The 23,785-nt window shown below is 42.5% G+C and overlaps 1 protein-coding gene across 1 annotated transcript; it reads left to right on the plus strand.

Moving 5' to 3' along the window:
• The first annotated feature begins 8,693 nt into the window (after window positions 1-8,693).
• eva1ba (eva-1 homolog Ba (C. elegans)) lies at window positions 8,694-23,380 on the plus strand. The gene is made up of 4 exons (XM_071530796.1): window positions 8,694-8,960; window positions 19,149-19,316; window positions 20,996-21,091; window positions 21,253-23,380. The coding sequence occupies exons 3-4, from the start codon at window positions 21,025-21,027 to the stop codon at window positions 21,681-21,683; spliced, it is 498 nt and encodes a 165-aa protein (XP_071386897.1). The 5' UTR covers window positions 8,694-8,960; window positions 19,149-19,316; window positions 20,996-21,024; the 3' UTR covers window positions 21,684-23,380.
• The last annotated feature ends 405 nt before the right edge of the window (window positions 23,381-23,785 follow it).

Here is a 23,785-nt window from a genome sequence, read left to right on the forward strand (position 1 = left end):
TGCTCCACTTCCTAGTTGCAGTGCCTTATCACGTGAATTGCAGTGCCCTACCGCTTGGATCGGTGTGCTCTACCCAATGCAGTGCCCTATCATTGAGTTTTGCAGTGCATTATCCTTTGGCAGCAGGACCATCCAGACTAGACAGTTTCATTCTGCCTTTAGCCTTTTGAGGTTGTTGTCATCCTGGTGGATGACAACAACCTGGGGATCCTGGGGGGGGGGGGGGGGGAGTAAATAATTGTTTTAAACTATTTCTAATAAAAAGGTATTTTTGTATTCGTCCTTGTCCTAGTCTTCTGTGTTGAAGTTGGTGCGGAGACAATCTAGTCCTGTGTTGGGTGGAGTCGAGAGGTCTCAAAACTGTGACATTAACATTTTACTAATGCTAAAGATAAAGGCTGTTAAAGCTGCCAGTTGAGTATAATTTGATGTAGTTGGTTTTGAGATTAAATGTTTATAGGCTGTTTATTGAGCGTTATTTGTTGCCCTTGTTTTAGGGGCAGCAAACCGTTTTAGTAATGAGTAGCAAACAAACATTTTATGAATACAACAACACATTCATAAAGTATCAGAAGGTTAATACAAATGGCTCTCAAAAACCCCTACATGTTGGAACCAGATGAACAGTTTCAATTTTAGATTAGGGGCTGCAAACACCTGTACAACTGTTCAACAGATGTGTAACAAATGCACTAACACATCATTTATAATTCATTAGAGAAACATCTGTAGCAACAATTTAACATTTAGAGATATTTTTAGAAGTATTGAAGCAAGCATTTTTTTGTTACTGATCAACAAATCATTTGTAAAAAATAATGATAGTTCCTAACTACGGATTCCTAAAGAAGGGTAGGTAGGTCTAACCATACATTGATACACATTATGTATCCTAATGTACAATTAATGCATTAGCAATAGTATTCTGCACTTATGAACCAGACATACATTGTAACTCATTACTAATTAATATGTACTACATAATTGCAAATATCGTATTATTGTTATTTAATTCATCAATAATCCAAACTTAGAAACTTTCATTCTAAAGTGTTGCCATTTTGTTTGTGTGTTGTGGACCAGGAATAGCTAAAATAGTTAAGGATTTGAAACAGTCTGCAGTTGGTTTCCTGTTGGTTGGCCTGAATTGTTTATGCGCAAACCAAACTGCCGCCTCAGAATGCCTTAAGACACCCACACTGTTTTTTGGGGCTTCCTCTCTGAACTCATGGGTCCTGTATGGTGCTTCAGTGGGCATCAGAGGGGAGCGGAGGATGAGGACTTGTAGTGGGTGATGATGCAACTTTTTGCCTAGAGTTGTATCTAAAATTCACAGTAAGTCTGAGGTCTTGGGGTCTTGGGTGGGTTTCCATTTGGCAGGCTGAGTCATTTTCACTTACTGACCTGTGAGTTCACTCAACACTGTGAACCACTAATCCCTTAAAATAGCCTTACATTTACATTAATTCATCCCTTATTTCACCCCTTCATGCAAAATCCCCTTAAAATTAGTTAAGGAAGTTGTTAATGGAGGAGACCCTTAAACCCCCTTAATTTTTGACTTATTAATAACAAATTTGGGGAGACAGGAACTTTCCATTAATAACTCAACTTGCACTAATAACCCTGTAAACCATGCACAAAAGGCTTACAAAACCCTTAATTACTAATCAACCCATGAATAGATCCCTTAAAATCCCATGATACTAACCCTTACTCTTTTAAAGCTGTTATTTTAATAGATAGTTAATTTTAATATAATGGAGAAATTAAGGGCATTTGAGGGATAAAATTAAGGGTTTTGGTTTTATAGTGCAACAATGTCAACAAGTTGATGTTTGATTAACAAGAAAAATTTGCATGTGTGTCAGGCTAATGATGAACTACCTGTGTGATCTTGGTGTTACGTGAAGTTAATCAAGTTAAATAGTCAAGGCGCAGGTCAGCAGTGGAATCCGAGGTCTTGTCCATTTTTCTTTATCTCTCTGTTTTTCTCTGCATGGCCGGATGACACAATGTTCCTTAGAGAGATTTGTCATCGTATTCCTATTTTTCTTAAGAATTCACCCGACAACTGTTTGGAAAGCGTCTGTTTGGCAGTGCTGTAGCTATAACGATGAAGCAGTACTGGACTGGAGGCCAGGTCAGGGGTGGTGGTGAGGTTCGGGTTGAGACCAAAGAAGAAGAATATTCTAGATGTGGTGGCCAAAGGAGGACACTGTCATTTTGACAGTAGACAGCTTCTCTCTCTCTCTCTCTCTGTCTCTGTCTCTCTGTCTCTCTCTCTCTCTCTCTCTCTCTTGCTCTGTCACTCTCTCTCTCTCTTGCTCTGTCACTCTCTATCTCTCTCTGTCACTCTCTCTTGCTCTGTCACTCTCTATCTCTCTCTCTGTCTCTCCCCCTCTGCCTGTCTGCCTGTGTGTGTGTGTGCAGCAGTGGTGGGGGCCAGCTAACTGGCTCCAGCTTGCTCTGGGACGGATGCCTTTATCAAACCAAAATCACCACTCTTGCTGTTTTTAGTGTCAGCCTCAAATACTTATACTGTGTAAGTGTTAGTGGCCTTGGTTATGCCCCATAATATTCTGCGCTGTCCTGAAAAACTATGCTATAATCTTTGAGACATGCTGGCTGAAATTCTGCTTCCTTGGCACCCGCAACTCTTCATTTCAGTGACGTCCAAGATAGCTACTGAAAAGAGAAAGATTTTATGTGAAATATGAAATGTATTTTATGTCATCACCACTAGTAATTTCATAAGGCTTAACAAGGAGGACGTACGTCAGCCTGGACGACCACGAGTCACACACACACACACACACACACACATACACACACACAAGGCAGAATAATACAAGTCTTTCAACTATCTGTGACCAGTGGATCATTAATGGCCCTTTTTCATAATGCTTGTAAACAGTTTTATATGTTTTTGTTGGTCATCTATACAAAAGTGGATAGCAGATTGATTTCAAACAGCTCCAGTATTTTCGCTCTCCAACTTGAAATAGAAACTAGTGCTTCAGTAACTGAGCTTCACCAACCAAGCTTCAGTAACTCTATGAAGGAGGCTATAAACACAGCACAGCATTATTCATGCTTATTCTTGGCTGTATATTTGACCCTATATTTTTGTGTCTTTTCCTGTTCCTCATAAAAGAAAGGCCGTCATTATACCTTAAGTGTAAACAGGCAGGCCCTTGTGGTGTTGCTAGGAGTGGCGCTGGTGCTGGACAATAGTGGAAGTTAATTATTCATTATCTCAGACTGCAGCTGACCGTTATCCCTCGGCTGGATCTCACTCTCTCTCTCTGTGCTCTAGGCAGATTGACAGTGAATTGACGTGATTGGCTGTTAATAGCCGTGTTGTTTGGGACCTATTACAAGCTGATAATGGCACATAGAGGAATCCAATAAGTCTCTCCCTCTATATCCAACACTTCAAGGCTGTCAGAGGAAGCCAGCCAGTCACATAGTTTCCACACGCGCGCGCACACACACACACACACACACACACACACACACACGCATATTGTAATACACATTCCTGTAGTACACGCTTACTTGCACACAAAGAGCTATTCTGGAGTATGTAAATGGGAAGGGTTGGTAAAACAGTCATTTCAATTTTGGTCTCTTACGAGATATGTGTTGTGTGCTTTGTAATGTTATTCAGATGTGCATTGCTTCAGCAATGGGATGCTTTGTTTGAGTGGAATGTTATTCCATATAGGATCCATACAACATTTTCACTGATATAATGCTTTCAAACTTCATTACATTGCATTTAAGGCCTTATTCAGAATAGCTGACATTGTAACAGTAGAATGATCGTCATAGATTGTGCATAGATCATCTATAAGTAACCAATAGCAAGGAGTGCAAGAGTCAAAGTCACATGAACATCTAACAAATATTTTTGTCCTTGCCTCAGTTCATTTTTCCCCTTATGAGACCTTAGAGAGAAATTATTATCCTTAATATCCATGGCTTCCAACATTCCTCCTTGTTGACAGTGTCATGTTTTGCAAGGAATGCTCCTCAACATTTTGAATGAATGAAGCCTCACTCTTTTAATTTGACCAGAGCACCTCACTTGATGTCAGTATCATCATCATGACACGCTGAGCAGGAGGAATGCGAGCGGTGCAGCAGCTAATGTACTTGGATCCTCAAAGGGCTATTTAGCACAGAGTGTCAAAAAGTGGGGAGAAAAGAGCGAGGGAGAGAGTGGAAGGGCTGGAGAAGAGGTAGGGAGGGAGAGCATTGCCGCGTTGCCAAGGTGTTGAGATGTTTATGTAATCCCACCCCTCTCCCCTCAACTTCTACAATCCCTCCGTTCCAAGATCAGCGCCTGGAACTGCACTGGTTTAATCTCTGTCAACCTCTGTGGAGAGTGAGAGAGAGGGGGGGGGGGGGGGGGTCGGGGTGTGGAAGAGAAGTGAACACTGGGGCCTTATCCCAGCCTCCACGGCCCTGGAGCTGTGGGACCACTGCCCACCCTGTAGAGGGACCGCCTTGGTCTCTCAGCACTCCCCTGAACCATTCCTGTCCCATGCAGGCTTCCCGCCTAATACCAAACAGACCTCTCCCTCTGTCTCCTCTGCTCAACACGCTGCATGGGTGTGCCGGAACTTAGGTATTCCGCCCATTTCTTGATACGTTTCCAAATGCTTAAATACTGAATTCAAGTTACCTTGGGATTGTCATTTAGGAGAAGGTAGGGGTATACACTACCTGTCAAAAGTTATTTTATTTTTACTATTTTTCACATTTTAGAATAATGAAATGACATCAAAGATATCAAACCTATAAAATGACACAAATGGAATTATGCAGTGACCAAAAAAGTGTTAAACAATCAAAACTATCTTATATTTTAAATTATTTAAAGTAGCTGCCCTTTGCCTTGATGGAAAGGCAAAAGCTTTGGAAAGAAATTCATTCATCTCGTCTAAAAAACTAATTTCAAGCATTTAAGCATTTATATCAAAATGGCTTTAAGATAACGTAGTACATTCAATCAGGTGTGTCCAAACGTTTGACGGGTAGTGTGTAGACTACAGTATGTATGTGTATATATGTTTTCATACATGTGTGCATGCGTGTTTTCTTTGTGTGTGTGAATCCTTATGTGCAGGTGATTTGTTATCTATGTATGCAGAGGGAGTGGAAAATCACAGCAGGAAGGAGATCAGCCTTGTGATCACAAAACAAGCCTCATGCACAGGAGCTCCTGCTATGGGATCCCATCTGTCTCATAAAGAAGCTACTGCTGGCAGATGCCTCCAGTGTGCTTTTTTTATGGGGTCGGGGGGCAGGAGACGGAGACATGTGTTTTCATGCACCAGAGAGAAGGTGCGGGATTTACCTGAAGGTAGAGATCTAGACTAGATCCATCCACAGGTTTGTCAAGGCAGTTTTAATGAGCAGTTCTCAAGTGCCAAGCTTGCAAGTTTGCAGCTTGACAAGCTTGATGATACATGAAAATGTCAAGGAAACAGTTTTCAGCTTGTCTTCTACCCTCCCTAGTTCAGTCCATTTTTCCATGTTGCTCACAAGATTTTTTTATTTATTTCATTGCCACTTAAAGTTAGCAATCAGAGCGCTTAGCAACATGTGTTTGCTGTTTGATATCCTCGTATGCATCTGATTTAAGAAAGAACTAGTCTAATTCTCTCAGGGAGCCTCCTATCGTATTCATTTCAGTTCTGTGTTTTATGCCAGATGACTAATTCATCTATGCAAGGTGTTTTTGACTTATTTTTCTCTGAGGTTATAAATGGGAGGTGGAACTTGACTTATTATGTTATCCATGTCAATTATCAGATTATTGCCTTTGTTGAAAAAAAAACATTGCTCTTCCTTCTCTAAATCTCCTCTCAATTGAAATGTGCTATAATAAGAACATGTGCTTGCACTTGCAGGATGTTGGCCATTTTTCCATATTGCTGTTGCACATGTGTGTAGATCCATATGAGGTTATGTACAGTGTAAACGACATAAGTGTTTTTTTTTTCTTTGTGAAGTGTCTTAGCCAGCCCAATCCAGCCTTTCATCACAAGTGTTTCCATGCTCCATTCATTCACACATCCAGCCATACAGTGCAGATCACCAACAAAGGATCTCTGTGGTAACCTTTTGAAAACGGCTGGGCGATGCCTTTCTCTCATGAAATGCACTGCAAATATTAATCTAGGTTAGAGACTGTAGTTAGCTTTTGTTCCTCTGGAACCTGTTTGGAGCATATCACCTCACTTCACCCCGGCAGCAAGCTCAGTGAACGAGTGCTATCTTGTTTAAACAGCCCCCCTCCTCCATACACACACACACCTTCACTGCTTGTTTCATCCGTTCCCACCTGCACTCCCCCTGAGACAGACCCTCCACAGACATCAACCAAGTAGCCCTCACTGTTTCCTCCTGCAAAACAGCTTATCATGATATATGTGCATTACCTTGAGTCTCAGCACCACGCTGTAGTCTGAGGCATGCTTATCAGTAAGTTGCTTAAGGAGGGGCATTGGGTTCGTCTAACATGGTCCAATATAAGTCTACCTTGACGACCATAAGTACTCAACAATTAGACCCTCTCACTTCTTCTACCTCTGTCTCATTATCGCCCACTCTCTCTCTTCCTCTCTCTCTCTCTCTCTCTCTCTCTCTCTCTCTCTCTCTCTCTCTCTCTCTCTCTCTCTCTCTCTCTCTGTCTGTCTTGGTTACTCCCTCTTTCTGTCTCTCTCCATCAACCTCTACCCTCCAAGCCCTCCACCCTCCCTCTTAGGCAGACCCAGTGCTGGAGTATAAATCAGCCCCAGGGACAGGTGGACATCTGCCAGCCATGAGTAGATCCAGGCAGGAATGCGATCATCGATGCAGCTCTCTCTGTCTCTCTGTCTCTCTCTCTCTCCCGACGAACCCAGTAAAGTATTCAAATCCTGGCACTGAAATTGAAAAGGGGCTCAGCCTTCCCTGAGCCCCTGTTCTAGCTCCATCACCTCCCCCTTCATTGATTGAGCTGACAGTGATAGGGAAGGATACTGGAGAGGTGCCTCCTTCCTCTTTTCTCTCGTTCGCATCCAGGCTTTTTTTATTAGCGGCTGGGGAAAAGCAAAACTTTGGGAAAGAGGCAGAGGGAAGATGTTTGAATTGGAGCGTGAGCATGAAAGCCCAATGGGTGGAATACACAGTGTGGATTCCAACTGAAGTGAGTCCATCACCAGAAGATTTTGTAGCCCTTCATGGGTACTCAGGTTTTGCCTCTTGTGAGCGGGTTAATGAGTGAAATATGTGGGCTGAGGACCAAGATGTTCTTTCCAGCCCCAGCAGGGTGTAGCACAATAACAGCTCTGCTCTGACACTGACCCTTTGGAGGAATAAAATGAAGTCTTGATTTCGTAGCTCTCAGCTTTTCTTCCCCGTTTTCCCATGAAGACCGGGGGCAACACTGATGAAAAATGTCACCATGCCCTCCCAAGCGTATGGCTTTAATCAAATTTGGTCAAGGCTTAGCTTGGTGGCCCAGAAGATTTACAGCTGAGCCTGTTAAGATGGTAGAGGGCTCTCGCAGTTGAGGAAACACTGGCAGTTGCAAAATACGACAAGCTCAAGCTCAGAGTGTGAGCTGTGAACTTGAACATAACATGCTGATGCGAGAAAAAAGCCAACATAGTCAGTGGTGTTGCCTCAATTGTGTGGTAGGAGCATCAATACAATTTCACGTGAAGCTAAAATAAAATATTATAATAGAGGCTCATGGTTTTTTTTTTTCAGTGTAGCTCACAACTGTTAGCAATTAGAACGTTCCTTCAGCAAGGGAGTTGACATAGTATTGTGATTACATGTTTACCATATTTTGTGTGGGGTTGCTTTCACCAAAAACCCCTTAAACTTCTCATTATAGCTGCACCATGTAGTTTGGGGGAAAGAATGACTTGAGTAATCACTTGCAAATGCTTGGAATGTACTTCTAAATTGATCACAAATCCAAAATATAAAGCAACACACAGCGTAGAAGATTCTTCGTTGTATTATTAGCATGTGTTAGAACCCTAAACCTAACACCTAACCCTAACCCAACTCTAACCATAACCCTAGGATAATGCCACTACTGTGAAATCATGTTTTTCTAAACCCAACCCTCACCCTAACTTCAGAATTTGTTCCGGGGATGCTCTTGTGAATGTAATTGTGAATAAATTGTAGGCTCATCATACTCATGAATCCACATAGTGATCGGATGGAAGACAAATTTGTTTTGTGAATTAAGTGATTAATTCTGATTTTATCTTTTGACTAACCTCCACCCTCCAAAAACACAATAAAAATGAAAATTAGTTCTAAATGTACAGTAAAATGCATAATATAATGTCCACTCCATTGTGCCTATCAATGGTTATTATAAATTGGTCAAACATACACAGCTAGACATCAGTGTTGTTCCTTGTTTGTGTAGTTTGTCGTCACAGTGGACTCTATGTGGAAAAACGGTGAGCTAATTTGTCTGGAGTTGGCTTTTTCTGCCTGTTTCCTTAACAACAGAGGGGAAGACTCCCCCTCCCAGCACTCCCTTCCTCCCTCCCCTCTTCCCCAAGCCTGCCCATTTTAGGCTGTTCCTCTTTTTTTCCATCTGAAAAGGGGATAGTATGACAGCTTTTCCTGCTCCTTGTGGATTGGAGCCGGGAGAGAGAAAAACTCTGTTACTCACTCCGTCTCCAACTCTGAGAGGAAGTTACCACCTCTTCCCCAGACTCCGTACACACACGCAGACACACACGCTCCTCAGGACTGGACCACAGCAGCAACAGGGAATCAACTGAGACAGTCAGGATTGCTTGTAACGTTGTTTTTCAAAATTTGGAGGGAAAGAAGAAGAGTGATTTTGACTGAGATTTGCACAAATCCTAAAGCTCTCTTTGTGGAATGAACAGCTTTGGAAGGACTTCTTAGGACATCATAGGCTGGTGAGTTTGACAGTTTGTGTCAGTGTATAGACAATACCATAGGAAAAATAGTGAGGTACAGCTGTTCTATCACAGTACTTTACAGTGGAAGGACATTACTGCATGACTTTTCTGTAGATTGAGTGTCACAATAGATTTCACTGTCTGAAGTTTCCATGCTTTGCAGCTGATGCACATAGAAATTTTAGCAAGGCAGCCTTGTTTTGGGTCGTATGTGTTTGGGAGAACTTGTCAGTTCCTCCAAGCTATCCATGTGATATAAATTTTGATTTCTGGTCTCCATCACTACAGCTCTAGGTAGTAATCTTCTCCCTTGAAGTTTCCATTGACATGAAATATGAGTGCCTTGTGTGCTTGTTTTCAAATGAGAGCTAACCTCATGCTTCCGTTGTGAGTATTTTAATCCACTGTGATTAAATCAGAGGAGAGAATGAGTTATGGCAACAGTGGAGAAAGGTTGCTCTCACTCCTCGATGAAACCCTTTTATAAGTTGACGCTTGCTTTTATTTTATAGTTATTTAATTAGTATTTTAAAAGTTACTGCTGTTTTCGTCTTTTTGTTTTTCTTATCATCCTCTGTCCCGTACTGAACTTTTCACCCATGTCCTTCCAAACAATGCCTGTGCACCATAGTGTAGTCCTGCTAAATATGTGTGTTTGCAACATGTATTTGATGAACCAGTGCCAAAGAGGAGCTGACACAGCACTTAGACAGGGCAGGACAGCCTGGGTAAGGCTTTCCTGTGCAGCTGCACGTTAGCTAACCTTGTGTTGATTAATTAGTTGTCACCCTGCCGCAATAAAAGCAAACATCCTGTCGCTTTTTGTATTTTTTTTTTCTGAGGACAGAGTGAGCAGACGTAATATGATCAGAGAGAACTGAGGTGAGAGACGTCACAGTACAGTGGAGTCCTGTGTTGGTGGAGACTAAGAACATTATTCCAAAAGAGGCATGAACCATGTATATATCATGCATATGGCTCTGTTTCTCTTTGACTTTCCCACACACACACACGCGCACACACACAGGCATTCACGCTAAAACCAGCTAACCATATGCTTCAGTTCCCATAGCTCTCTCAAGTGGACTATCGTGGTTAGCACCTCTTATCAGGGAGAAAGAGCAGTGTGTGTGTGTGTGTAGGGGGGGTTGTGGGTTGGGTTGGGTTACTCTCAAGAGTCTCCTTTAATTAACATTATCTGAGTGGGCCGGCAGCACATTAGCCGTGCCTCCTCAAGTCAATCAGATAACTTTCCAAATAGCAGGATAAGTGTGAACGCTTAGCTAACTAACCCCTTCAAGGCTGTTTGGGGACAGCTGACATGTGGATGACCTCTCCTAGCTATTCAATCTCAGCAAACTTTCTTCTCTCCCAAATCCCACTGACTCATTTATCAGCGGGCCTGTCTTATCTGTCCTGAGGATGGTTGTTAACCTACTCTATATACCCAGAGGTCAGAGGTCAATCTCTGGCTTGAAACGCTTGTCTAAACTCCCATGGTACCAATCTTTTTGCAGGGGAGATACAGAACGTTTCAACCGACACAAAGCTGGGAAAGGCCAAGAGAAAACATTCCCTTTTAGACAGAGACACATAGCAACAAGAAATAAACACAACCTCTGGCAAGGAATAGGGTGATGAATGTTGTATGAAGATACCCTTAAAGGGGTATACCACTTAATTTAAGAATCCCCATAAATATTATTTCTGTGGTCTTGGTCAGCCTATCAATATTTGAGAACAACTCTCTCCAAAGCACAGAAACCAGAGAAATGAGACTCAAGCATGTGATGCCATCAAGTATAAGGCCTGGGGCTACTCAATAGATAATGAATGGGAGGCTTACAAATTAGCTTTATTCTATAGTAATGTTGTCAGTTCTGAACTATAAATTGCACCCTTATCCCTAGAAAATCCCCATGCATGCTTTCCCAGTCACCTTTACCCTCTTCCCCAATGGATTCTCTATGGAGCAGCTCCACAAGTTTAAGTTGTCTTATATATGGCTTTGGGAAAGAATGTTCACATTAAAAAATATTGACTTAGACTGTCTTAGACCACAGGAATAACACAGAGATTTTGTAATTAAGGGGCAGTGAGTAGGCTAATTGATGACTTTTATCGACTTCTACCGGCGACCAAGGAATTGCAACAGCGTCGACAGGTTTCTGGAACAGCTTCCAGTGGTCTGTAAATTACATAATTAAGAAGGTCACATTTTCACAATAGAGACAAGTAAGCTAGCTAATTACAACAAAGATACAACAGAAACGTATAGTGAAGAGGTAATCTATCACAATGCAAAATACTGTAATAACAGTATTTTCTCATTTTCTTTTTTGCTTGAGAAAAAAAAAAGTCTTGTAGTGCCATCCTCCATTGTTGAGCAGTTTTATATGTGAGTAGGTGTGAACGAAAAAAAAAAATATTGAGTCACTGGTATTGATCAACATTCACCACAGATCTATTATGATCATTTCATTATGATATTTCCATGGGACACTTCAAACTTATTGCACCTTTAACGGTGTTCCCGTAATGTTGATGTGGGCCTGTTCATAAAATCACTGTTCAAATATGACTCAGGGTTATTTGTAAATGGTGGAATTATGAATAGGTCTACATAAAGTTTTTGAAAGACAAAAAGTTCTGTGCTGCCTACTGCAGCTCCAATATAAAACCTCCTTGCTCCAACTTCACGCAACATTAAGTTACCGAGAGGGTATTATAGAGTCATTGAGAAATAGGAGGTTGCTGAATGACACGTCTCTGAAACTGTGTTTAGCAAGACTCCCATCAACCACTGCTGTCTTACAGGGATCAAGGCTTCTTGCTTTCCAGTAGGGGTGTCTCCCTGGTCCAGACACTCCGCTCTTTAGGGTGAGGGAGATGTTTGACATGCTAAGTCCAGAGGGTTTGCATAAGCTTGCTCTCCTCTGCTGTCTTGGACACAAACACACACACACACACACACACACACACACACACACACACACACACACTCATAACATACGCAATGCTTCCAAGAACATAAAATAAGCTTGGCATGGCAGAACCCTTATGCACTTTAAATCCAATAAAGTCTGCAGCAGACTTTTTTGCAAAATACTTTTCAAGGTTTTTTTTTCTTTTTCTGAAGTGCCAGGTGGGTGGGGTGCAACCGAGGACAATAAACCCTACCCATTTGGTACTCCATGCATTTTAAAACAAGCAATATTGACAAAGGGGATTTGACCCAGGTCTGGACATGAGGAAGATTAGTTAGTCACAGTCTGGACGTGGTATCACTGATTACACTGATCAAGAGCCCCAGCAACAAAGGTATGACTTTGTCTTATCAACTCAACATTTATGGGATATTTTACTGCCCCATAAGATCAATACCAATGACTGAATGATTGTCCTGAGATTTCTGGCTTTCGAAACTCTATTTTGGAAGAATGGAGGACGGAGCTACAAGCAACAAGCGACATCACATTTCATTCACCGACATTTCATTCTTAAAGAGTAACTTAACACCAAACCGAAATATGTGTAAAGCCTGACATCTAAAGGTGCTACTGAAATTGACATCTGCTGTTGACTGATCTTTCATGCCAGGTAATGTCACCTTCCATAGAGCAGTGGTTCTCAACCTTTTTGGCTTTTTTGACCCCTTAAAATGAAGCAATGCCTACTCACGACCCCAGTCACAGGCTGTATGCAGAGTGGTGAACAGTTCAAACAAAGAATAATGACTTTAACTTTTCAGCTTGTATCATTTGATTAGTTATCAGAGGCTTAAAATTATTCAGTATTTCACAAGGAAAAAAAGCAAAAATTTGAGCAAAATCAGAAACAATAGATATGTTTTTTCTTATCCCATAGATCATCTCGCGACCCCCAAAAATTATCCTGCGACCCCCTGGGGGGTCCTGACCCCCAGGTTGAGAGTGGATAACAGGTGATGACATCACCTGGCACCAAAGATCAGCCAAGCAGATGGCAACTTCAGTAGCATTTACCATTAGATGTCAGACTTTACACAGATTTGGGTTTGGGTTTCTTTAAGCCAAAAAAAATCAGCATTATTATTATAGTATTTTGCACTTCACTAGACATTTCTGCTGGATCTCTGCTCTAAATAACTTACTCGTCTCTATTGTGAAAATGCGACTTTATTGTTTGTGTCAATTACAGGCCACCGTAGTTCTGGGGGTGGGAGGGGTGAGAGGCGTAGGGGGTGGGATAGATGATAGAAGTCATAGATTACTTACTGCCACTTTAATGATTTAACAAAGAGGAACTCAGCCAATCTGATAAAACATTTACACTATTGACAAGCCAAAAGCCTTCACTTACGCTACGTATAAACTCCATCCATTTCGCAACAATCACAAACATCTGTGACAACAATCACAAACATGTTTGTCACAAACATCTGATGGAGCTGTTGGTGAACGGGACGGGGGTAATGCTACCCGCCCAACCATGGAAAGGGCAAACACGTGTTTTGTGTCACAGAGTAATCCGTAGGGTCCATGTAATGAGTACAGTGTGTTGCGCTGGCCGGCTGCTGGATGCTGGCCCAGATCGATCAGAAGGGTGAGATCATGGCTCTATTTTTGGAGCTTGGGGTTCAGGATCATCTGAGGCTCACTGTGCTTTACTGAATCACATGGGTGCTCGGCGGAGAGTTCACACACACATGCACGCACACACACACACAAATCAATTTTAACCTACAGGGACACACACAGACAAAGTAATAACTGTCAACACACAGACGCGCATGGCCAAACACATGCATGCACACGCAACCACACAAATAAATTTCAACACAGAGGCACACACACAGACAAAAAAACTGTCAACACACACACACACACACACACACACACAGAGCTGTGGTTCCAATTTGGCTCCCCTACGCCATGGGCACCGTTTTATTTGCTTGACTAGAGAGAGAGAGAGAGAGAAGAGATGCTGTACTGTGTATGATAAAGTCAATATGAAGATGGTGCATGGGATATCTCCTCTTGATTTACATAGCAAAGCTGCCTCTGCCTCCCATCAGGAACACATCTGGGCGCTATTAACCACTTGCCCTAACCCCCGGCTCAGTCCCATATCTCCATTACCCTCCCATTACCTACCATAGCCCACAAAATATGCTCTTCACAGGACAAGTAGTGCGCTGTGGTTCCCTTTTTATGACATGAGGATAACCCGTTTCATTTGGCCAAGGGATGCAGTTACACACCCTTAAAAACATGAAGCCTGTGTTTGAGCCAAGCTGGCGTCAAGTTGGCAGACCCAATCATGTTGAAATCGCAACCCCTCCCTCTTTGAAAAGTGCAATGTCGAAAACCAAATAATAGCTGGCGGAGAATGCCTCGCTGATTTGATTTTGAATGTTTTGTGTATACTCCTAGAATTGTTTTTCGTCCTTGAAGGCTGCAGTGCGCTAAACCTGTTGTTCATTGAGTCTGTCAAATAAAGTACATGCCCAAAGCCAAATACATCAACACACACAAAAAAAAACAAAGCTTTCTTTCAGCTAGATATCAAACACTAAAAAGTTTGGATAAGATCAGATCGCCTAATGGAACAAAAACGTCAAAGTCTGAATACTGCACAAGCAACACGGGGGTTAGATATACAATTACTTCTAGTCCAGACGTACTGAAGAGAAAACTCAAAAGTTGAGCAAGTTTAAACCTTGCACACACTGAAGCTGGAGCTGTCTGACTTTGCAGCTGACAGTGCACTCTAGTGCAGACAAATATTACTTACAAACAATAAATGTTTGTTTTTACCTGTGTGGAGTATTAGATGGGTGAGGTTTATCACATCAGGACAATTCAGTGTTAGGGGGAAGTTGTCATTCACAGAAAGGTCTCCTAAATTGACTCTCAAAATCTTATATGTGACTGTTACAAATTGTTGGAGTTCATCGTATTGTCAGTAGCATACGCCACTGATCTGGATAAAACATAAAAGTATTTGGAACTACTATTTGACCCCGGTCTGCTGTGGGGTCAACTTCACCTGGTGCACCGTGTCCCTGTACTGATGGCAACCACATGTCTGACCAGTTTCCAAATGCAACAACTCTCTTCTCAGTCAGATGCTCTGGCAGGCCTTGACAAAGGGGAAACAGCACTAACAGTGAGCACAGCTTGATGCCCAAGATCTCATGTCAAGAGTAACAAGGAAGAAATGCACTCTTTTTTTCCTCCAAAAATGTCCTTTGCAACCTTCATGGCTGGCAAGAAAGCTAGCTGTGCCTTACATGAGAAATTAGCTTCACCTTATGCACCCCCCTGAATGCTTCAACAGACACCATGAACACAGAATTTGGTTTGGACAATGTGTCCGTGTTTATCGAGTGGAAAGTAACCGCCTGGACCTCTGTGGTTTGGGGGAGAGCTTGAAGTTCCATTAAGCTGTTTTTTGGGGGTTGGTTGGCTGGGTTGGTGGTCAGGTGATTTCAATTGGCTGGAAGCCTTGGAGAGCGTTCTCTGGCTTGATTACAGGTGTATGGTAAACTGCTTGTAGAGACCATTTAAATTAAAATTTAGAATTTGGAAAGAGACATCCAAAAGATACTTCTGTGATACACATTCAGATTCCTTGGAGTTACAAGCATTTGGGAGCTTGGAAGTAGCTATTAACCTTTTATTCAGCTACTGAGAGAATGTCAGGGAAAGAATTTCTTTGTGAAAAAGAGAATAACTCAGCCAAGACCTGCTCTAATTCAGTCTATTTATTCAAGACGCACATGTTGAGTTTTAGAATGAACTCCACAAGCTGAAAATAGTGAATAAATTACCCAGACTGGTTTGTTTGATGCCATGCATCATTAAGTCCAGACAGATTTTTTTTTTTCTCAGTAGCAGCCACAAAATCAAAGGGGGAACTTTCTAATGAAAATTATCAAGGGTAAATTTGATCAATGCCATAAATTCTTCTCAATTCTAGTGACAGCCTCTGTGATCTCCTGCACCAGAGCCTGTGGGTGGATTTGTGTTTAAAAACAATGAAACGTGATTAAATTCGAATCTGGCTATTTTCATTCTCTGAAGCCCTGTCCCAGGCAAACCACAGAAAGCCCATCTATTGTGCCAGGATTCCTGTGGCGGCACAGAAATTCTAGGTATCGAAAATATTTCTTTCCCTCTGTGGTGCAACGTGTGTCATTATAATGAGGAAATGAGGCCGGCTTGCTCCCTCGTGTAATCTGACTTTTTCATCTTCGTACTATAATTCAAATATGGCTTTACTCCCTGAGTAAATTCCACCAAAGGGTTATGACTGTGATTTCTTCATGGGGGAAGAGGAGTGTTGTGGTTGGATGGTTTATGAAACGTTTATTACTGATGAACTGCAAGTATCTGGGGAAAAGGGCTTCTGTTCAGTGACAAACAGTGGTGACTTTTGCCTTGGAGGTCTGCCCCTGTCAGTACGCGGTTGATAAATCATCCAGTTGCCATCCGTGCACACAGACAGCAGACGGCTCAATCATCCTTTCTTACTTACTAATAACAGCATGCCAATCCCAGACAATGGAGATGCTGCTGCTCTTAACTGGAAGCAAGGCGTTAGCCTGCACTCCAATCTAAGACTGTCCTTGCGGAAAGGGACAAACCTTGTGGGAAGGAAGGGCCATTGTGGTCTTCTTCAAGTGGATGACAACAGAAATATCACACAACATGATAGTTTGGGGTTTTTCTTCCACCCAGCTCCTTCGTCCAAACCAAAGCAAACAATACTCAGTCAGAAATAGTGCCTGACCTCTTCTCAGACCACATGACACCATACTGTGTTTATGTTAGCATCAGTTAGATTAGAATTGCTGCTTTGGTCTTACATAAATAACTCTTCATAGACTGACAGAGCCTGGGATGAATTTAAAGATACTTGCACTCTTCATCATTTGTCATCCGGATTGTCTTTTTACATTGTGTTTATCTGACATAATATGAAATAGAGACATTTAGACATACTTTTCCTGCACAGCTGAAGTCATGTCAGGATGCGTTATTTGATTATTTAATAGTCGGCACGCTGCGAGGAAGCAGGAGGCGGATGCTTGGACAGATTGTTTGACCTCAGGATATGAGGTCAGGAACTAGAAAATGATAAGCTAGAAGGGACGAAAAATAGGACTAAACATTAACGTCACAGGAACCCAGAACTGGCATGAAGACACATGCTGTGGCATGTTTTCACTTTGTATGAAAAACCTGCCAGATCACTGGAAATTTTCATTGCAGCTGTCTTGTCTCCTTAGTTCCGACTCTTGTGACGACCTGAACACCCTCTACTTTTTCCTCTCTAGATGACAGGCATTGATGACAGCTTGTATAAACAGCCATAAATGACTCATATATACTCCATTCTTGCTCACATGTTTTGATATTGGTGGCTATGTCTATTGATTTTTGTGCATTGTATTGTGTTTTATTTATTGTATTGAGTCATAATTTAACCAACCTGTGAAGCCAAAGGCAAATTTCCACTGCGGTGGACAATAAAGTTCTATTCTATTCTATTCTATTCTATTCTATTCTATTCTATCCCTGTTTTTTTGCTTGTTTATTTGTTTTTCATAAAGGTGCGTGGCTTTCCTGGTCCTAGCTAGAATCTTGTCCACTTTGATGTAGCAAGTTAGAGGTTGCTTTTGTTCCAATCTAGATGCCGCCTTTTTAAATCAGTAATGTCAATATTGTTTGATTATGCCAGTATCCTAATGGGAGGACTGTTGTGGTTCTTATTCAAAATATTTACCAACCAATTTATCATGAAGCTCAAGCTTTGAGCAAACTATGATTGGGCAAAACAATCTGAGCGATGAGGGATCAAATCCCTCATTGCTATTGCATGACTCCTTCGTTGTAAGGGAGGTCTAGGTTTGCAAGGCTACATCTGCAATAGAAAAGCAAATTGGGTCACTTGGAGAAAATGACTGTAAGTTGAGTCATGGGATTGTACGTAGTTGGGGAGGAGAAGGTCTGTTAATAATTTCCTCCATGGGGTAAAACAAAAACACAACAAAACAACAGGGCAGAATAATTAGTGTTTAGATAGGCTTTAAACAGGTCTCCAGTTGTCATTAACCAGCAGTAACAGATGCCTGAGTCCTGACGAAGCTCAGGTTCGCTGCATTCCAGTGTGCGAGAAGCTCAGTTAGGTGTCCAATCATTAGCTTTGACCTTGTCTTGGAGAACAACTGTAGTCATCCGAGCCTTTCACTTTATTACTCTTGAGACAAAAACAAAATATCTCATTGAAAGCCCATGTTCTCCAGCTCTGCTTGGATAATGTTGAATAGACTCCAATAGGGGCGGGAGGGGGGGGCGCTGCGGGAGGGAGGAGACGACCTTGTCCATAATTGAAAAGGAAGGAAGGAAGCTCAACAGGAAGACAGTGCGTTGATCCATCCAGACGGTGGGGACCAGAAACAAAAGGCCCATCGTCTCGCTCCCGTGGGGACTGAGGGGGTGGCCTGGAAAACGGTTGCCATAGCGACCGCTCTGTCGCTAGCCCCCGGGCCGGGCCGCTCTCTCGGTCAGGCACTGTAGTGTACATAGGATCTGCCAAGAGTCAGCAAGATCAAAATCTGCACTGGAAAGCATAGAGGCTCTGCTAAAACAACTCAAGCTGGCAGGGGAGCTTTTTCCTAAACAGGGGAGAAGTTAGAAAACTTCACAGCACAGCATTTTTCACAGCCCTCTATCCCCACCTGGCATGGAAAGCGCTAACTTCCAGCTAGATGCAAGCCTTTGGTTTTGGTTGTAATATTCTGTGGAGATGGTTACGGTTTGAGGTGCTAGAGATGTGAAGGGACTCCTATATATTCGACTGTGCCAGGAAAACTTTATATACTGTCACAAAGTATGTGTTGAAATGTCACTGGTCTTTATTCTTCACTTTGCTTTTTTCATACTGCCATACACATAGTTTGGACATTCCTGTGTTTCTGCAGTCACTGTATATTTTACCCTGCATGTATTCAAGACAGCACAGTTGAACTGAAAGCTGAAAGCCTGCCTCTAGTCTCTTTCTGGACCGTGTATCCTGCGGCGGCTGCAAAAGGCCTGTCATTGTTTGCATTGCAAATGCCTCAGTGAGTTTGGATCTAATGTAGCTTGACGTCTGTATGTGTGTGTGTGTCTGTGTGTGTGTTTGCTCTTGTCTCAGGGTGGCCAAATGAACTGTTTAGCTTGAGGACCAAAGATCACAGGCACTGATCCAAAGCAAGAGAGAGATAAAGAGAAAGAGGGAGAAGCTTGATCATTCAGCATTCACCTCCAACTGATCGCACTATGAACTGGGACTAAGGAGTTATTTCCAGAGCGTCATTTTGTGGTAAGATTTTTACCGTATCTTTACCGCTATACTACTTTCTGTCCACCTCTGCTTTACAGGAGAATGTTAGCTGTGTTTTTAAAGTTCATTCAGTGAGCCACATTACTACATATGGTTTACATGTGTGTGGTTTTATGCTTCAAGTTTGGCGAATGCTTCATCAACAAATAAGCATGATAAATGCTGCATAAATCATTGAGGTATTCGCATCACGATAGAAATCAGAGACTGAGGTTATCAGTGGATGCAATTTTGAGGTAAATGAAAACATAAACATGTGGTTTGTGCAATTTGGGGATATCCATATGATCCATGTGTAGGCATCGTGACATGTGGTTCGACTTAGTGCACAGGTTAGAGTGGGACTGCTTTGGAGTCAGTCGTCATTTCACATTTGAACAGAGTGTTTTTTCCGCAGGATAAGGCCATAACACAAAGCACATGTTTAACAAGAAAGGGGACTGGCGCTAACACTAATGCTTACACACTGGAAGGATTCAAGGCACCTCCTTTCTTTGAGTTGGCCCATACTGTGTTGCTATCAACGCTCCTATGTGTCCCTGAGTCATGCACAACACCATGATGTCATCAGGCCAGGGAGGTGGGAATTGGTAAAACTATGGCAAAGCAGAGGAGAAAAGCCAGAGTCAGCAGGAAAAGGCTATGTGACGAGGGTGGCAGGGTGGAGCTGGAGTGGAGATGGGGAGGGGGGGTTAACTTAGGAAGACCCAGCAAGACCATATGATCCTGGTATAGTGTTCCATGCTGGCAAATGCAACTAAAGTTTCTCTCAGATTAGAAACATCCTGTCTCTCCTAGAGACAAAAGCTACTGAGAGAGGAGGTAGCATGGAGGTAACATAGGGGCTCGCCTATAGATAATTGACTGAAAACAAAAAACAGACTGCAAAGTAAAAAGAACTGGCTGTCCTTGTATCTCATCCGATGCATGGCGCCACAGGTTTTACTGTGGGAAAGACTTCCTCGGGAAATTAAGGAGTCACAACCGGGCAAAGGAACGGTTGAGAAAACAATACAGCTAAACTGACAGGAAGCAAGTAGGAAAGGACTCAGACTAGCGTCACTCTAGATGAGCCTCGATGTCAGGGACACAAAGTCCAAACAATACAGATTAAAGTAAACAACACACTGGACTTTTCCTCTAGGCTTCACCAATTGATCTGGGAGTCTCATCATGCAGGAAGGAGTCCTTGTTGGCTACTAGGAGAGTTGACCCCTGACCTCTTTAAAGAGGCCTGTCATGGTTCAGAGAGAGAGGGAGCGGCAGTGCGCCATGTGCCAAATGCATTATGATGATCCCAGTTGAAGCCAGTATTTAAGGAGGACACAGAGGAGCTTTTGTTTGACAGTCGGAGGCCTCATCCCACCCACCCAAAGGCACACGAAGAAGTGCTGTGGTCAGTGGGTTTGGCGCGCAAGAGCTGCACAGAATGTGACATCGGAGGCAGGGTGGTCGTAAAAAACACTTTAAGTACATTCCACAGAGCAGGGGACTTTCAGCACCTGCAAGTGCATTGGTTGGGTGCTCGTGTCATTTGAACCAACTGTCCAGTCTGTGGCACACATGACCATGTGTGACGATTGTTGTGCCATTAGGTGTCGCAGTGGGACTTCATGTGGTGTGCAATGAGGTTTGAGGTATTTTCTCTGTTTGTCTAGGTGTGAAAAAAACAGAGTCAACATTCACCATGGATGTGAAGAAAAAAGAGATGGACCTCCTGAGCAACAGCATTGCTGCATATGCACACATCAAAGGTCAGTCACACTCAGCAAGTCTGCAAAATCATCAATCATAATAATAGTATTTAATCAAGTAATTATCAAACATAGTACAATAACAAAAAGCCTCCAGCACAACAACAACATATTTTAACCATATAAACTCCAATTCATTTCATTTGTTGTCCTTCCTGCAGCAAACCCAGAGAGCTTTGGCCTGTACTTTGTGATCGGAGTGTGTTTCGGCCTGGTGCTGACACTCTGCCTCCTGGTCATCCGCATCTCCTGTAAACCCCGCACCAACATCGCCCCTCCCACACCTGAGAAAAAACGCTTAAAGGACATCAGCGAGGACGATGAGGACGAGGAGAGCGAGGACGAAGACGACGAGGAAGGAGATGAGGTCGAGGCGCCCGCTCCATTGCCCAGCACAGAGATCCCCATTGATAATCATCACAGCCAGTCAGATGGGACGCTGAGCGTGAACGTGTTTACTTCAGCTGAGGAGCTGGAGCGGGCGCAGCGGCTGGAGGAGAGGGAGCGGATCATACGTGAGATCTGGAGGAACGGCCAGCCTGATATCCTGGGGACAGGAACAGGGACTATTGGACGAGTGCATTACTACTAACATATTCAAGGCTGCAAGGGGACCAGCTGTGGTGCTGACTGCAGCAACCATGACAGAGACACTCAGAATCAGACCATAGGGTGGGTCCAGTGTCCCTGAAGCCTGATCATAAGACTTGGACATGTGTTAGATACAAAGCAATAGCATGCAAACAGGTCAGCAGTGCTACATTTGATATGCTTAACTCTGATTCTTTGTGTCAGAGCTGAACTGTGTGATGTCGCACTTCTTACGTAGCCATTTGTTGCCTTCCCCTGACTGAATGGAGTGAAACCACAAGGTGCTTTAAAGACTAATTTTGTCCATGTGGGAAAGATGCAGTATGAATGTGAGAGCTGATGAAGACTGAAGTGAGGGTTGTAGAATGTATGGCGCTTAATGAGAAAAGCACAAAAAATGTAAGTTTATGTACTGTATTAAGTAAAGACAGAAGGCAGAAATAAGGACCAAGTATGTTGCAATGGGGAGTTATTCCCTGTGTTTGCAATGAGGATATTTCCTCATCACTGAGTTTACAAAGGGATAACTCAAAGCAGTTCTTGTAATTTCTCCAGGAAAACACCCTCAGGAGTCCTCTTAAAGGAAATGACATTGCTTAAACAAGAAAATATCAATAGATTCATGGGGTCAGTTTACACATAATGTCAAGACATTTAAAATTGGATTCTTTAGTTTGAGTACAATACAGTATCTCTACAGTGTCTGTGTTTTCTGAAATAATTCCACCAAAGGAAATGACAGAATTAAAGTATTAAGCTGAAATAATTCATGGTTGTTTCTATTCCTAATGCTCAGACAAATATACAACAGAGCTCCTCTTCCACATACCTTCGGGCCATGGATTTAGAGTCAGGATAAAATACTTTTTTTTCTTATTATTTTAATAGGACATGAGAAAGCCCCATTTTACCAGTATAATTAATGGAAAGGTCATCCTTTGTTATATGTTATTCATGCTCAATGTCCCATGTGTGCCTTAAAAGGTTAAAGCGATACAGTTTTATAATAAAATGTCTGGGAACTCTAATACAGTCCCTTTGTGACAGTAAATGTTTTAACAAAGTCCTGCTGGATGCAGCCTACAGAGTCATAAAAGGCAGATCTGAGTCAAATGTCCTGATAACTCAAAGTGAAACTAATTTCCTTTCCTCTTTCAAGGAAAAAGAAAAGAAAAGTTGAAGATATATTATTTGGCTACCACGAAGACTTACAAAACACAGAACCTTAATGAATAGCCCAAATTGGGTGTGTGTTTGTACTAGATATATTCACAAGTCAGTCAAGTCTGTTGATTTACAAGTTAAAGAATGAAGTCTTGGCTCTTCAATAAAGCCATACAAAAAGGGGAAATATACTCATCAGTGTATGGCTTGTGTCCATGTTCTTTTCTCCAGCCAACCTGGCAGCCAGAAACTTGAATCCGATGCCCTTGTTCTTGCTGTGAGTCTGGTGTAACTTTGCAGGGAGGAAGGTCTTGCTTGGAAAGGAGAAAAGCCAAGAACTTCCGTTGGATGTCTGAGTCGTCCTCAAAGTACACAATGTGCCGGGGAAGCAGACGGGCTTCAGGTTTGCCTTGGGCCCCGGTCTGTTTTCCGGCGGAGCCCACAGTGAAGTCTTCTCTGTTGAGGTCTTGGCGAAGCCTCTCATGTGGTTATGGGCTTTCAGAAATCAGCGGCGTTGATGGTGTGGACTCTTTGAAGGAGCTGTGTAATTGCATTTGTATAAACCTCTTGTGAATGGTGTCTGTCATACCTCAAAATCATAGGACACAATATGTTTCACTACACCCACTACTCAATATTTTGAATAGTGCCCTTTTCATTTTGCAGGATGTAAACAAGACATACATGTAATTTGGAGTGATGTATTTTCAACTCGGTAATTATGCAGTTATGAAATAATACATCAATAAAACCGAGAGAACATCAACATGAGGAAACTCCAATTAGGGCAAGCCGTGGCTTCAGTGCCACAGCGCAGCGTGGGAAACATCTCCACAAAGAGGAACATCATACATGGGGTAAGACTGTAATTTGTGGTTCTCTGGATGATTCGAGAAAACACCCCTTCATAAATAATAACATCTACAGCTACATTCGCGC

The sequence above is a fragment of the Centroberyx affinis genome, unplaced genomic scaffold (assembly GCF_046629955.1).
Source record: "Centroberyx affinis isolate AG114_WGS23_722 - 3 ecotype Tasmania unplaced genomic scaffold, CSIRO-AGI_Caff_v1 ptg001981l_1, whole genome shotgun sequence".
NCBI lineage: Eukaryota > Metazoa > Chordata > Actinopteri > Beryciformes > Berycidae > Centroberyx > Centroberyx affinis.